We start from the raw sequence: 16,688 nt of genomic DNA on the forward strand, positions 1-16,688 counted from the left end.
AAATAACCTGAAATTAAATTTCATCTCTCATTCCAGAAACATAAATACTATGGTAATTTTGCCATTAAGAAGGAAGAAAGAAAGGAAAGAAGGAATGATGGAAGGAAGAGAGGGAGGAAGGGAAGGGTAAAAGGAACGAAAGGAGAGAAGGAGGAAGGAAGGGGCAGGTTGTCCTACCCTAACAATCCCACAGTCTAGTTGGGAGAAAAAAACACATCTGAAAATAAAACTCGTAGACCAGTCACATGCTGGGTTTGATCCCACGGTCAGCCGATACATTCTTTCATTAAACAGGCTGAAAAATAAATAACCACTTCACTTTCATGGGATATTTTATCAGCCTTAATCAGGTGCCAAAATGTATGTCAACATCAAATCAAGGATAAGGAAAAGAATTGAGGACAGCTGGAACAGGTCATCCAGGAAGTAGTTCTCTACCGATTTCGTCAAAACTCAAGGTTATGTTTAGGGGCACCTGGGTGGCTCAGTTGGTTAAGTGTTTGACTCTTGATTCTGGCTCAGTTCATGATCTCAGGGTCCTGGGATCTACCCGTGCATCACTGGGCTCTAGCCGTGCATCACCGGGCTCTAGCCGCGCATCACCGGGCTCTAGCCGTGCATCACCGGGCTCTAGCCGTGCATCACCGGGATCTAGCCGTGCGTCACCGGGCTCTAGCCGTGCATCACCGGGCTCTAGCCGCGCATCACCGGGCTCTAGCCGTGCATCATTGGGATCTAGCCGTGCATCACCGGGCTCTAGCCGTGCATCACTGGGCTCCGTGCATCACTGGGCTCTAGCCGTGCATCACCGGGCTCTAGCCGTGCATCACCGGGATCTAGCCGTGCATCACCGGGATCTAGCCGTGCATCACCGGGCTCTAACCGTGCATCACCGGGCTCCGTGCATCACCGGGCTCTAGCCGTGCATCACTGGGCTCTAGCCGTGCATCACTGGGCTCCGTGCATCACTGGGATCTAGCCGTGCATCACCGGGCTCTAGCCGTGCATCACTGGGCTCTGTGCATCACTGGGCTCTAGCTGTGCATCACTGGGCTCTAGCCGTGCATCACCGGGCTCTAGCCGTGCATCACTGGGCTCCGTGCTCGGTGAGGAGTCTACCTCTACCTCGCCCTCTGCCCCTCCCTCCACTTGTGCTCACTCTCAAAAAAAAAAAAACAAAAAAAACAAAAAACCTCAAGGTTAACTTTAATGTTTTCATGTCTCTCATTTTGTTTTGTTTTCATTTTCTACTCCCCCCCCACCTTTGTCTTCTCCTCCAGTAGGCTTGTGTGGTTTTGAAGTAGTGCAAAATGGGCAAAAAGACTTGAGTCTGAGTCTCACCTGCGCCATTCCTTGTTGCTCTTGAGCTGGGAAGTTAAATTCCCTTCATCTCTATCTCCTCACAGGTCAGGGGAGATGACAGTGCCAACCTCACAGAGTGATGAAGAGGGAAACAGCAGTCAAAAAAACCAGCACCTGACACAGGGTAGGCATGAAACCGGGGGTGCACATTATTCTTTCCCCTTTGGAAAAAAGATGAAAAGAGGAGTCTTTGTTTTAGGGCGGTGCTTCTCAAACTTTATCGTGTATATGAAACATTTAAGAATGTTGTGAAAATGCGGAGTCTGATTCATATGTCTGGGGTGGGGCTTAAGATTTGGCATTTCCAATATTGCTGGTCCTGGGACCACATTTTGAGAAGTAATGTTTTAGAGGTAAAAAGAACATGGACATGGTCAAAGGAATAATATTAATATGTAGGGAAATAAACCAACATTTACAAAATTCCTGCTTTAGGCTTAGAAATGTATACAGTAGATACATCTTTTTTTTAATCCTCAAAATAACTCTGAGAAGCAGGTTTTATTACCATTTGACAGAGCAGGAAATCCAGGATCAGGTACACCGGTTCATAAGAGATTTTGCAATTCCAAAGCTCACATTGACTCTACACCGTGAGAGAGGACAGACGAGCAGACAGATCAACAGAAAGAGGTAAGGACACGAGAGTCCACCCAAACGGGGGGGGGGGGGGGGCGGCGGCGTCAGGGGCCTATAGAGGGAAAAGTGAATCCCCTGGGATTTGGGAGTGCATTTCATGGTGAGAGCAGAGATAAGAGGGCAGGTACAGTAAGCCCTTCACTTTCCCACTGTCTCCCATACGCCCTCAAAAGCCAGAAAAGCGGCTGTTCAAGATTCAGCCCTTCACCTTTTCTGTCAAATCATTGACAAAGCACTAGTGCAACTATCGCCTTCCATGCAATACAGGCGTGGATCTGGACCAACTTCACCTCTCCTAGTTATTTCCATGGTTACCAAGATAAGAAAGGAAATGCAATGAGGTCAAAAGGAGGACAATCAAGGACTGCATTTCTGAAGGGACTTTTTCAACCACCGAGTTTAGCGGAGAGTTCATATCTAATCTAAAGTTCACATTGCCCTAGCAAACAAGAGCTGGAGCCAAAGAATGAGTCTATGATTATAATGAGGTCTAACAGGTGACAGTCATATGACAAGAAAAATGTACTGCCATAAATGTCTTATTGAAAGGCAGCAAGTATCAAAGTGTTTAGGTTTTATAAACTGTGGACCTCACTCAGTACAGACACAAAAAATAGAACTATTTTAGATAAACTCTAACCCAAATAGACCCAAATTGGCCAATTTCTTTAAGTTTTCATGAAACCTATTATTGTTAAATGGCAAAAATTCCAATGATGTGTTTTATTATAGTACCGACTCCCTTGCCGGAGGGTATAGAACCTGAGAGGAATTGCATTAGATGGGTCGGCTTCCTTGTCTCCATGGATAAGATCTGGGTAAGATGATCCCCCAGGCCAATCTTGAGCAAGGAATCAAAATAATACCAGGAAAATGGTAAAGGGAAATGGTCAAGAGAAAAGCAGAACCAGCTTTATGACAAGGGAAACTGGCGTCTATTCAGTACCATCTACATATGTTAATTTTATTTCATCTTCACAAACCTGTGAACAAGGTGATGTGCCCATTTTATAGATAGTAGGACTGAGACTGAGATAAATTTTTAGAAATTAAAAAATTAAAAATAAAGAGATTTAGATAAATTCATTAACTTGCTCTTGGTCGCACTACTGGCAAAAAGCAGAGTCCAGATTTTAAAAGAAAAAGACATGCTCTTGCAGAGGATGTGGGGATTGTGGTAGAAAGCGGTGATTGCCTCCCTATATCAATTCTCTTCTTCCTTCACAATCTCAATTTTTACCTGGGAGCACTGTTATTTGGAATAAAAGACTGTTTCCCAACTTTTTGTAGCTGATGTGGGCACATGCCTAAATTCTGGACAATGAGAGGAAAGTGGAAAGTTCTGTGGGACTTTGGGAGGTATTGATAGGCATCTCTCCAGCGTGGTAATCCTGACTCATTGGCCTCCCTTTCTGAGTCCCTGGTTCTTATTGGTCAGGCCACTCCCGGTAGGCCTGGACTCCAGCTGTGAACTCCCTCACAACTAGTTGAAACCTTTACCCTTCCTCAGCTTAATCCCTACCTGTTCTTCCCCTGGGGACAATGCTCATCTGCTCCTCTGAGCTCCCCATGATGAAAGTGAATCCTGGACGCCACGTGAGCTGCAAGGACCCTCTATTCCTATCTAGCTTCACCAAAACCAGCCAAGGTTCCAGCTGGTCCTTGGTGCCTGATCACACCTCCCTCCTGAACCCCTGCGGGATTGGAGCCCAGCCCTGGACCTCAGCAAGCTGGCTGGGGAGTTCACTATCTCCTGGCTGCTTCAGGCTCTGTTTCCAGGGCTGGCCCATGGTACGCTTCACCTTATCACAAACGCACCTCTCTGCTTTACAGTCTTAGGCCCCAGAACATCTAGAACTAGAGCTTCTTGCTCTTCCCCTTCAAATCAGATCCCGTTTGGCCACAATGCTTGCATGAAACAAACCTGAACTTTGCTTCAGGCCACTGCTCCACCCTCAACAAGATATTCCCAAGCCATTATGCCTTCCACTGAGCGAAACACCACATATGCTTCCTAGTTGGTATATACCTTGCCAGGAAGTCACAAATCTGTCTCAGCTCAAAATGTTTCCTCCTTTCTTAGCGTTACCCTTCAGAATGCCATTCTGTGAGGGAAGGAGAGGGAGCAAGGGACAGAAACCCATCTATGATAATGAAATACACCCAACCTAACCTCTCTAGATTTTACCTATATATAAATATATAAAACTAGGTCAGTTTTAAATCGTAGCAGTATGCCTAAAATCTGACCATTAGTTTCTACTCTCTTGTCAATAGATGTGAAATTGTATTTTAATGTAAAGATTCTAATTAGATCAAGAAAGGTGTTGGCAAAAGGGTCTAATTTGAGAGCATTGTCTAAGTTGCAGCATGCAATGCCATAATTAAATTAGTTTTGATTGAACAAATAGACATAAAGGGTTGCTTATAAACTAATATTTGTCTCGTCAACGAAGATCCAGCTCTTAAGTATGAATTCCCAGGGATGGCTCACAAGGAAAACTAATCCAGTGAAGGAAGGAAAATAGAGTTTATTATTATTTTAAACAATTTCAAAATCCTTAATTGCATTTGAGAGTAGAAAACCAATGGGGAAATGAATCATTCCTTTTTATTTTTTTAAGATTTTATTTATTTATTTGACAGAGAGAGAGACAGCCAGCGAGAGAGCGAACACAAGCAGAGGGAGTGGGAGAGGAAGAAGCAGGGTCCCAGCAGAGGAGCCTGATGTGGGGCTCGATCCCTGAACGCCAAGATCACACCCTGGGCCGAAGGCAGACGCTTAACGACTGAGCCACCCAGGTGCTCCTGCATCATTCTTTCTGCTAGTGAAGTCAAGGAGTGACATTATTGATCTGGAGCATACGAGAGAAAAAGGGTTGCAACTCCATTTTGGACATGCATAATTTCAGTTAGCATAATGCTGCTCTGAAACCCATACTCCAGGATGCTCTAGGAGACAGAAAGAGAAAAAAGTGAAATTGAGTGGGAAAACGTGACTCCCTTGCAGGTATTAAGTTAGACTCCTTAATAACTGTAGAACTAGGTTCAGAAGGACATCCAGAAAGAAAAAAAGTAGGATCAGCAGTCCTTTTACGTTGCTATAATGTGGATCTTGACTTAAATAAAGATCTGAAAGGGGAATCAGTCTGTGATGACCTAACAAAATACATTTTTAATTATGAAAATGATTATTCTGCAATGTTTTCTTGAGTCTCTTGAACATTTAGGCACTGCTTTTTTGCAGCCATTGCTTTTGGGACACATCTCCAATACAGTTGTTATCATCATAGTGTAATGGTTTTAGCTTATCTGGCTCCTTATTAAGACTATAAACTACTTGGGATCAGGGACTATTTTATCTCTGGATTTTCAGTGCCGGGCATGGGAGTGGTCAATATGTATCGAATTACTTAATAACATTATTCCACAAATTAGAAGTCCAAGACCAATATAAGGTCAACATTTCTACCAATGGAACAATTTGGGGGAAAAATGGTGATGATAAAACTAAAATTTTTTTCCTGTAGTCCTTTCTCTAAGAAAGAATCAAATATAGCAAGTAGGATCACTTTTAGAAGCACATTTTCAGGAACATAATTCACTGGAAGAAAAGACCACTTCCATATAAAACCATGGTGTCAGTGTTACAAAATCTGGTGGCAGTTTAAACACTGCTTCTTTCTATTTGGGTTTTTTGAAATATATTTTTATTAGTCAGGATTCTCCAGAAAGAAAGAGACTTACAAGAAATTGGCTCATGTGATTATGAAGATTGGCAAATCGAAATCTGCAATGTGGGCCGCAGGTAGAGAGACCCAGGGGAGCTGATTGTGCAGATGAAGTCCAAAGCTAGTCTGCTGAAGAATTCCCTCTGATCTGGGGAAGGGTCAGTCTTTGCTCTATCAGGCCTTCAACAAATTGGATGAGGCCCACTCCTATTATGGAGAACAATCTTCTCTACTGATGAAAAATGTTAATCGCATCCAAAAACACCCTCCAGAAACACCCAGAATAATGTTTGACCAAATATCTGGTCATCCCATGGCCCAGTCAAGTTGACACATAAGATTCACCATCATACCATGAATGTGGCATTGTCTATACAGGCACAGCTCACTATACGTTCTTCTGCACGGTGAAGGTTTGGAGTAAATGTCACTGAATAGACTACTGCTAGTTTTGTGCAATTGTGCATAGCACGGGCTTCTGCCTCACAGAGACCTGGGGTTCAGGCCCTTTTATGCTAATCCAGCTGGGTGACGCTGAGTATGTTATCTTGTGATTGCACACACTTCCGTTTCCTCATTTGTATATTAGAAATAAAAAAAGAAAGAATAATAATAATAATAGTAGTAGCTCCTTCATGAAGTCATTGTAAGGATTAACATTAAATGCATGTAAAGCACTTAGCTCAGTACTGGGCAGAGAGTAAGAAGTCAATAAATGTTCATTATTGTTATAGTGATTTCCACATGATGTTCTCCCCCAACTGAAGGATCAATTTCTCAAGACAGAGAATTTATTTTTAATCTCTCTCAATCACACTCCATGCTTATGCCATCATATACATCTGATAAGTATTAATGGGTTTAATTGGTCTCAGATTCTGTGATGTGCCTTTTTATGATGAGAATGCCCGGGGCAGGACTACATTTTAGTAACAGAATTTGTGTTCAGGTGTTTTGTTTGTTTGTTTGTTTGTTTAAAGAAACAAATGTGGAAAATAGTTCATGCGTTGCTGAAGTAGTAGGGAAGCTAGACAAAATCCATGAAGCAGAAATAAGCTCTCAATAAGCCCTGGTGAAGAAAGATAAGGTCCTTCAAAGGAATGAATATATTTATAAATGGAAAGGTCTGGAGCACATGTGCACCATTCCACAGGCTTCAGGCACATAACTAAACTGATGTGAGCTCTATTTGAAGAAACTCTGGATTATTTTGAAGCAAATCCAAGATACCATATCATTTCTTCTACATATATTTCAATATGCATCTTTAAAAAAAAAAAGACTTCCCTTTTAAAATAGCCTCGGTACTATCAGTCCCTCCCAAATCAGAAAAAAAAAAAACCTTAATACTATTAATAGCCAGTGCTCATATTTTCCTTTTTAAAAGGCATTTTTATTTTTTTTAAGATTTTATTTATTTATTTGAGAGAGAGAGAGAGAGAGAGAACGAGCAGCGGGGAGCAGCAGAGGGAGAGGCAGAAGCAGACTCTCCACCCAGTGGGGAACTTGATGTGGGGCTGGATTCTAGGACCTCGGGGTCATGATCTGAGCCGGAGGCAGATGGTTAACTGACTGAGCCACCGAGGCGCCCCTAAAGCCTTTTGAAAAACAGTTTGTTCAGAGGCATCTGGGTGGCTCAGTTGTTAAGTGTCTGCTTTCGGCTCAGGGCATGATCCTGGGGTCCTGCGATCGAGCCCCGCATCTGGCTCCCTGCTCCGCTGGGAGCCTGCTTCTTCCTCTTCCACTCCCCCTGCTTGTGTTCCCTTTCTTGCTGGCTGTCTCTCTCTCTCTGCCAAATAAATAAATAAAATCTTTAAAAAAATAAATAAATAAAAATAAAAACAGTTTGTTCAAATCCAGATGCAAACAGGGTCCCTATATTGTTATTAATTGCTATATATCTCGGGGGCTTGTTTCTTTAATCTATAAATGTCCCCCTGGATCTTTTTTTTCTCCTTGCATTTTATTGTTGAAGAAAAGTCATGGTCCCACAAATGGCCCCACCGTCTAGATTTTGCTGACTGAATATCCACGAACTCATTGAACACATTCTTCTAGCCTGTGTATTTTCTATAAGTTAAAATCTAAGATGATCATTTTTTAAATTTCTTTATTTATCAATTTATTGTCGGTGGAGGACAAAACCATCTCACAGGTATTTGTATAGTACCATCAGAAAGCATGTGTCCGGTTGTCTCCCTGGGGTGCAGGCAGCCATTACTGAGCAATGCCTCTACAGTGATATTTTAATTCTACTATTTCTTCCTAATTTTTTGGCTATCATATTATAAAAGAGAAACCTTCTGTCATTACTGTTGGTCATTCTGAGATATACAGGTCATAACAGGACCATCAATTATTGAGACTATATTTTCATTAAAATTTTAATAATTAAATTTTTAAGTTTGACATTATTGCAGAATCAGTCATTTCTCACCACCATCAGCTGCTGGATTATGCCTGCAGTCTGTGTATTACACATTTATATCATGAAATAGATACTCATTTTCAATTAAGGTTGATGAAAAAATATGCTCCCTAGTTTTTAAAGACAATCCACCAAAATTTTAATCTATACCCCTAATATTGATTATTTACTTTGTAACAACGTTTTATTGTGATTAAAGAGATAATGAATGTACTCATCTTTTTATTTCTTTTAAATTATTTTCTTGGGATAAATTCCTCAGTGGAACAAAGGGCTTAATTATATTTGTGTCAACTGTTCTTGTTTGCCAGACTCCTTTCTAAAAGGATTGCAGTAACAGGGCCATCAATGATGAGTACATAATTTCACTTCAACATTAACAATTGTTATAATAAAAGGCTATACTTTTTTGCTATTTTAGTAGATGTAAAATACTATTTTAAAGTTGCTTTCACTGGCATTTTTTTAATTACTATCAAGGATGAACGTTATTTCCTATGTATTTGTTTACTAACTGTAGTTCCTCTTGGGTAGAAGAGATATTTTTCTCAAACTTTTAAAAGGCATGTCTGAACAACAGGAGCAGGGAATTTCAGAATCTGGTGAATTTTCACTTTTCACTGGCTTCCTGGAAGTAGATATAAATATTTCTAATTTTAATTTGCTTCTTTGTAAAGCTGGACTGATTACACTTTAACCACACAGAAGGTTGTTCAGAAAATTCAGTGAGTTTACATACGTTAAATCTTATGAAAAAAAAGAGTATCCAATCATTATTTTTAGTATTTTTAAACAGTATGACTTTAACATATGAATTTAACACTACAAAAAGAAATGTTAATCCAAGAATAATCCTGAATCTTAGTACACTCAATTATATCACTGAACTTTGCTCTGAATAACAAAACTATTTGCCTTTATACATTCCTATTTAGGAAAAAAAAATAGTGTAGATATAAGTTAAAAGTTCTTTAAAAACCAGTTCTTCTGGTTTTTAAAATCTATTTAGTTAGGTTTCTTGAGGATGGGAGAAAGGAGTACTGTTTGGAGAAAGAAGCTTCCCTGAGGGTTTGAATATATGATGACATCCCCCCTGGTTTTGTATTTGGTTTTGGTTTTGGTTTTGGTTTCCATCAGAAAACCCAGAGGATTTAACAACCAAACATGTGGACATCCAGAAACAAGTCACTGTAAGGCCTGCTTTCCTGCGAAGCTGACTTTCCAAGCTGAACCGTGGTTCTGGTCTAGTCCAGAGAAGCAAGGAGAGGAGGAGGCTCTGAAGAATGCATTCACGGAGCAGCTGGCTGGACCTGGCTGTAGGGTAGACCTTGTGCACTCAGGTTTCTCGGTTTCAAGCAATCAAATTGACTAGAGTTGATGGAAAACCGACAGGGATTTTTGCTTCTCCATTTTGAATGGTGTAGCAATCTTTTGAACCAGAGACACACAGTGAGAGTGATTTTACAGAAGATTTTATATCTCCCGTGGATTTTACTTCTAGGAAATTTACATCAATTGTTTTCCCTACTTTACGATAGACTTTTCTTCTTTTAATTGGCACCTTAGTGCCCAATTAGATAAGCATACTAATTAGGATAGCAATAATAACATATAATTAACTTTTGAAAACTACTGAATTTATCAAAGGGTTCAGCATTAGGAAATCCTAATTTCAAACCTAGCCTGTTAATGATGCACTCTATCTATCTCCATGCTTTCTATTTCTTCCATTTCTGAAATCAGTGTGAAACTGGAGATGATGTCAAAATAAATAACAGCTAGAAGTTCCGTCATCACTCTTATAAATAGCACATGGGTAAGGAGATATTCTCGAAGAAAAGGAAATGGAAATAAGATTGCCCTCTGGGTGTTAAACCCAAAATCAGCACTGAGATGCACCTTACAGAAAATAGTCTGCTACCTAATTAATATAGTGAAGAGGAGAATAGTAGAGAGACATGATCTGCCACAAAATATAGGAAAACGAGATTCACAGTGTAACATTTGCAGAGCCCAGTTAATTTGTGTCTTAAGGAAAGGGAACCAAGCCAGCTTCTACTAAGTACCTGCTCTCCCTGGTAGGTATTTTCTTAGAGCAGCAGTGTAGGCTTGGGCTCTCTTAATGTAATGCCATTAAATATAAGTGTCTCTTAAGTACCTCGTCTTCTAAGCTTACACCCCTCAAGGTATCAGCTAATAGTTTAGATTCTTCTGGGGTTTCAGTTCAGAGAATGAGTGGAAGAAAAATGAAACAGTAGGCTCCCTGATCCCTAAAGGTTTTATTTCTCATTGTAAGTTAATAAAATACCTTTCTGGTTTCATATGTTGGTCCTTTGGGAGGTTTGCTAGATTGAACATCCCCAGTTTGATCAATTTCAAAATATTGATGAAACATTTTCTAATCTGTGATATTTAGAGCAGACTTTATGGAACAGTTAGTTCTCCAAGTCTTCCCCAGGTAATCCCCTCCACATCGATGAATGCCAAGGAAACCGTTTCTATTCCAAAATGTCTATACCCCTACCACTGAGCATGGTGCACTCCAGGCCGCACTTCAGCCACAGAATATAAACATAATGGTGGGTGCACAGGGATGACATCCAGAAGCTATTTTTTTCCGTTTCCTTCAGGTGAAACAGACTTCAATTGCCCCATCTCCTTTGAACTATACAGTGGCAAATAGAGCTCCCAGCACATAGTAGGGCCTCAATAACATGTGTGGAAATGATGGTTGCTCTTGTGTGTGTTGATGCTCTCACAAAGGATAAGAGGAAGCTTGCCATTCTCGGAGCGTTTTCATGACTATGCGTGAACGGAACATTTAGTCTCACAGTGTGGCCCTGAAGACAACAGAAGTGACTGCAACTTGGGTGGTTTGGGTTTTTTTTGTTTTGTTTTTTTGTTTTTTTGTTTTTTAAAGATTTTATTTATTTATTCGACAGAGATAGAGACAGCCAGCGAGAGAGGGAACACAAGCAGGGGGAGTGGGAGAGGAAGAAGCAGGCTCATAGCAGAGGAGCCTGATGTGGGGCTCGATCCCATAACGCCGGGATCACGCCCTGAGCCGAAGGCAGACGCTTAACCGCTGTGCCACCCAGGCGCCCCTGGTTTTTTTTTTTACAGACACTCTCCAGGTCCCAGGAAAAAAAAATAAAATAAAACAATTGAAAGAAATGAAGATAACAGCATCATCACCAGTTCAGGCCCTCTCCAGGGTACTCGCTAGAGATTCGGCCCTCCTCTTCCAGGTCCCTTCTGTCTTCCACTAGGGGCCCACGGGATTCCCACGCCCTCCTTGCTCTAGTCCTCCGCCATCACAATAGCTCCTCCTTTGGCTGCTCCCCACCAATCCCAGTTTCCCTGAGTGGTGAAGAATAACTCCAGCGTCAGGTGTGTTCCTACAACTCTCTGAGCTGCAGCCACCTTGAACCTTTGAAAACATGACCATATGGCAGGCTGCACCCCTTCTTAAATGCTACCAAAAGTTCCAGAATTAACCATTGCCAGAGAGCTGGCCACAGCCTTAGGGCCCCAGGTGTTGCTTAGGGCCCAGGAGAGATAACAGATGGGTATGTCATTCCCGCTGCTGCTTTGGGGGGAGGTTGCTTGGTGCTGCTGCAGGCTACTTCTCCACTGCTCCCAGGGGTTTCAAATGGAACCAAAAGCCCCACTGTGGATTAAGAAAACTTCTTGGCCCTGCCCCCGATGCCAAACATACCTGCCAAAAGCTTTTCCTGCTTATTCCCTCTCCAAATGCTACATATGGATAAAATATACTTCTCCCACCGCATCCAGAGTATTTCCGCTTTCTGCAAGTCAAAGTTTTATTTTGGTGTGTGGATGTGGCATATCCAATTCTGGAAGGATTATCGTGTTTCATTAAATAAAAGTAAACTTTGTAGTTGGCAGATTGTTGATTCATGTGCCGATGCTGAGTAACTGCCTTTAAAAGACATATAGCTGTGTGATAACAGCAGCACATCTCCTTTAAACTAGCCATGGGGTTGTAGGAGCAATGGGGACATTCACGGATGCTACAATGGAGGCTAACTCTTCATCAGAAATGGAGAAAGCCGTGATAGACGAGACACAGAAGTAGAGAAGCAAAGTATAACGCCGAGGCTTTTCAGCCTTTGGTAGTAGGACTTTGGGCACTAAAATAATATAATAAAAGTAAAGCGTATAGTTTAAAAGTATATAAAAATGTCATTTCTGTAACTTTTAATTCTTGGTTAGGCTGAATACCAATGTTGCTATATTGGGGACCCAGTAATAAAATGAATAAAATAATTTCTACCTATGGGGAGATTACTGCAAATACATCCGCTAAATCGGTGGATATGGACTTGTTGGCAGAATGACGCAGAGTAATACCCGTCGTCTTAGTACTTACATGCTCATTATTATAGCTGGGAATCACTTAGGAGAACAATATTCTCACAGCTTCAAGGTAAACATTAAAAATATTGTGAAACTTAAACTTCACTATACCTGTAGTCAGACACAGTGTACAGAGTTCCAAAGCCATTCACACTGGAAAGTCAGCATCAAACGTCAGCTGGATTTCTCCATCTTTTAGTACACTGCAGTAGCTAAGAACAGGGCTTGTAGCTTGCGGAGGACCTGGGTTTGAATCCTCACTCTGATACTCCCTAGGTGGGTGATCTTGGGCCAGTTGCTTAACTTTTATGGACTTATGTGAATTTTCCCACCTGCAAAATGGAAATGATGATACATCCATCCCTGCTAACAGCCACAATACTTAACAACTGGTACAGCTTGGGCACCAGGCTGTCAGAATAGACTCTGGCTTTGGCCCTGGAGCAAGGTCCTAAAGGGCTCCTGTGCCCAGTGTTACCTCTTCAGTTTCTAGATTTGAGAAGGACAAGGTTGAGTGGCCCCAGAAGAGCTGGGCAACCAGAGAAACGGGGTTGAAAGGGCACTTGGGGAACTGAGGGCAGCACCTCTTCACTGCCCATGATGAAAGTATTTCAGTGGTTTAACGACAGTGCTTGGCCATACTGCTGTGTAACTTCATTATGCAGAGTTAATGTGAGGATTAAATCATATAATAAGAGTAATGTACTCAGCACATATTAAGTTCAGTACATGGTAGCAATAATAATAATAATAATATAAACAACAATAAAAATAAAAATAATAGTATCATAATAGGAATAAAATAATACCAATCTCATGATTACAGTGAGGATTAAATAAGAAAACATGTCATTTAGTTCAAGTCTTGGCTCCTAGTAAGTGCTTAACACATAGTAGGCATTATTATTGTTATTATTATTATTACTATTATTATTATTAAGTAATGCCTGGTGTGGGGATTAAACTGTTTGCAGTGGGTTAAAAGACCAATCAAATATTGCACATATCAAAGCTTTTCTAGCTAGTAAATCGATGACTGCACTCATGTGGTAACATTGTGGGAAATAATATGAAAAACTGGTGAATAATTTTAAGAAAAAAAAAGAGTAATTCCTACAAAATATCTTATGAGAATATAGTTTGTCAAATAGGGCAAAGGAAAATTAAACTCATAAACATAATTGCATCTGACAAATTATTGACCATAAACCCAGAGAAGGCACCATATAAAGGAAGTAGCAAAATGACCAAATCAATTCTAGCATCCTCGAAGCAACTTGAATCTTGATTGTTATCGATAATTTAAAATTCAGTGATATATTGTTTTCATTTCTGGAAGTTTATATCAGAGATAAATCATATTTTTGGCTAAATTAGCAGGCAGGTAATGATTTTTCCTTAATGAAATACATCAGCTCAAATCTTGAGAGCCTTCTGAAAGCTTTCTCAGACTATGTGATTTAACAGTTCCTCAGACTGCAGTTATACAAAATGAAATAGCTACTTTAAAATCATCTGCTTATTCTTCCTAAAATAGACATTCAAAACAGGATAATTTAATAGACTTGGGGTTTGTGGGTTTTGAGCCTCCATTGTGTCTTGGCACTCAGTATTAAATCAATTAATTATCAAATTGCTATCTCATTTTACGATGACCTAAAAGACTCCACTGAGCAGTTAGTGGTCTAGTGGTTTGGAAACTGTGGGTGAAAGGAAGTGAAACTCTATTGAACTTACCTACAGCTGAAGTGAACAGTATTTTCTTCTCAGTGACTTTATTTCAGTATGACATAAAGGTCAACAAATTATTTTTTAACTCTGTAAGTTAACAATCTTCACCGCTGTTCTGAAGGAGGTTTGTCTGGGAAGGTCAACCACATAAGGAAACCCAGAGCCACAACTGAGGGTCATAATCTCTATTTTGATTCAAATTTATTTTTTTCACATTTTGATGGTAAGCTCAAAGCTAATTCACATTCCTGATTACTCAATATCGTACCACAAGTTCTGCTCTAGCCTTAAAGGGATTTTTCCATTTAAGTAATCCTGAGAGAACAGAGGTTGCCATCACACGAACTCTGTTTAAATAGAAAATTTTGTCAGATTGTACTCACAGTAATCAGATTGCACACCATTATTAAACAAACAGTGTGCATATATAATTTTCGGGCTTCTGTTGACTCACTAACTTTCAAAAGGCTCACTCTATCTGAATGATGAAATAAAGACAATTGCTTGCAAAGAAGGACCTGAAACCAATAGGGGATACAGAGGAAAAAAGATAGGTAAGAGCAAGGTATTGAAGATCCCTATTACCCACAGAGATGATATTGTTGGAGAGAAAAGTATAGAGAAGTAACACTGACTTTGAACCCCCCTCCCCTGCACTGTGTATCCACAAAAGATATCTTTCATTCCACAATTATTTTCTCTGAGCACCATATTGGAGAGATCCCCCTATTTATTAATATTTAAATTGGTTATGAAGAAAACTTATGCATTATTTACAAGAATGTATAGCATTTAATAGTGTGATTATTGCATCACAGTTAAATTGCATATTTCTGTAAGTAGCCAAAGGTAATTTAATTAAATATACTTTTACTCTCACTCTAACATTCAATCAATAGAAATTCAAGCCAGGTGAATAAAGAGGAATTAAAGAGCAGGCTACATTTGCTCACCTCTGAGAATTATTACTAATATTATTAAATAAAATATTAATATTTAAAAATCATCAAAGTTCTATTAAAACAGGTGATTAATAGCAGCAAATGCCCCACTTTGAAGAATGTGAGTACTTTCTGTCATTCTCCCACACTGGATTCAGTGATGTGTCTCCTCAGACTCTGACTCAAGGGCTAGGGAGCAGCTGGGAGCTAGGATTCTGAGGAAGAGCAAAAGGGCAAGAGGAAGAAAGGAAATACAGGAAAAAGAGAATTTCAGCTTCAACTGGAGACAAATTCCATCTATATGTTCGACAAAGAGCCCCAGTGAGAACTGTTAAGGCTCTGAGACACTTGGAAGACTCTGATCTGGCCTCAAATAAGAATAGGTTCTTTCTGGTACTGGACCAGCACGCCCACTCCAATGCTGAGAAGCGTAAGAACATGTTTAGGGGTTAGTAATGGAGTAATCATTTTAGAGAAGCTACAAGACAATCTTAAAACCACAAACTAACTACTGTATCAGAGTTTAAATAGCGACTTGACAAAACACAGCAGATGGAGCTAAACTGATGGATCCACCTAAAAAACTGGCGTCTCTCCCGACACACTATTTAATTAATTAACTCAGAGAAAAGTTGCATTTTCTTGTTCAACATATCAAAACAAATCAATGAAGTTAAAACAAGAGGCCATTCAGAATTCTCATGCAACCTCGTGGAGCTCCCGTATTTGCTGGCGTTGCCGTTAATCACTGAGTTGGACTAATGCCTATCAGAATTCACAGTCATATTTTTCAAGGTTAAATTATAGTTGCATCTTTCTGTACAGGTATAAATAAACAAAAACAACATATAGAAAATAATACTGAGGGAAATATGCACATATATGTGTGTTTGTTTACTTTTCCTATTGTGATTCTGAGGGGTTTTTTTTTCTTTTTTCTCCACAGGACAGTGGAAAGTCAGAGTGATGCATCTAACAGTAATCTCTTCCTCTTTATTTACAGGGATAATATTGATCCACCATTATATGTTCGAACTGAATTTCTGGTCATCTCATGCTCATGATTCCACTGAGTTACCTGCTCTTTCTTGTCCTACCTTGCGGCTGCAAGTGCAAGCTATGGTATGGGACAAGTTTTCCCCTGTGTAAAGCTAACAACCACCTCTGAGGGTTGAGACTACAATTCTATATTCATTAGTCATTCTGGGTAAAAATCAAGTAAGCTAATAAAACATACACATATCACCTCTCCATGTCTTCTTATGCATGCGTAAATACACACACACACACACTGACAACACCATCACTCCTGCGTTGTGTAGATGAGACGCAATCTCCTTTTCTACAGACAGGATGTTTCTTCACGCAAGGTCACTGAGTGTGCATGTGCTGATTGGCAAGAAATATTGCTCCATCTAGAAAAGTTACCATGTCTCAGTTGAATTATTGAGGAGCTATCCGGTCGGTGAACAAGCA

At 40.2% G+C, this 16,688-nt stretch overlaps 1 protein-coding gene across 3 annotated transcripts in view; it reads left to right on the forward strand.

Moving 5' to 3' along the window:
• Positions 1 to 16,446, forward strand: part of LOC130542662 (uncharacterized) — a 56,261-nt gene extending 39,815 nt beyond the window's left edge. For 2 of the 3 annotated variants that reach the window (XR_008957372.1, XR_008957371.1), the window contains 4 exons: positions 1,407 to 1,486; positions 1,937 to 1,995; positions 2,734 to 2,819; positions 4,648 to 5,138. Coding sequence is in view for 1 of the 3 variants with exons in the window: in XM_057306831.1 (XP_057162814.1) it covers positions 1,407 to 1,442 (36 nt within the window). In the remaining 2 variants the exon portion in view is untranslated. Of the gene's footprint in view, positions 1 to 1,406; positions 1,487 to 1,936; positions 1,996 to 2,733; positions 2,820 to 4,647; positions 5,139 to 16,215 lie in introns of those variants that run through there. The other variant, XM_057306831.1, reaches the window with a different exon arrangement.
• The last annotated feature ends 242 nt before the right edge of the window (positions 16,447 to 16,688 follow it).

This window comes from Ursus arctos, unplaced genomic scaffold, assembly GCF_023065955.2.
Source record: "Ursus arctos isolate Adak ecotype North America unplaced genomic scaffold, UrsArc2.0 scaffold_4, whole genome shotgun sequence".
Classification (NCBI taxonomy): domain Eukaryota; kingdom Metazoa; phylum Chordata; class Mammalia; order Carnivora; family Ursidae; genus Ursus; species Ursus arctos.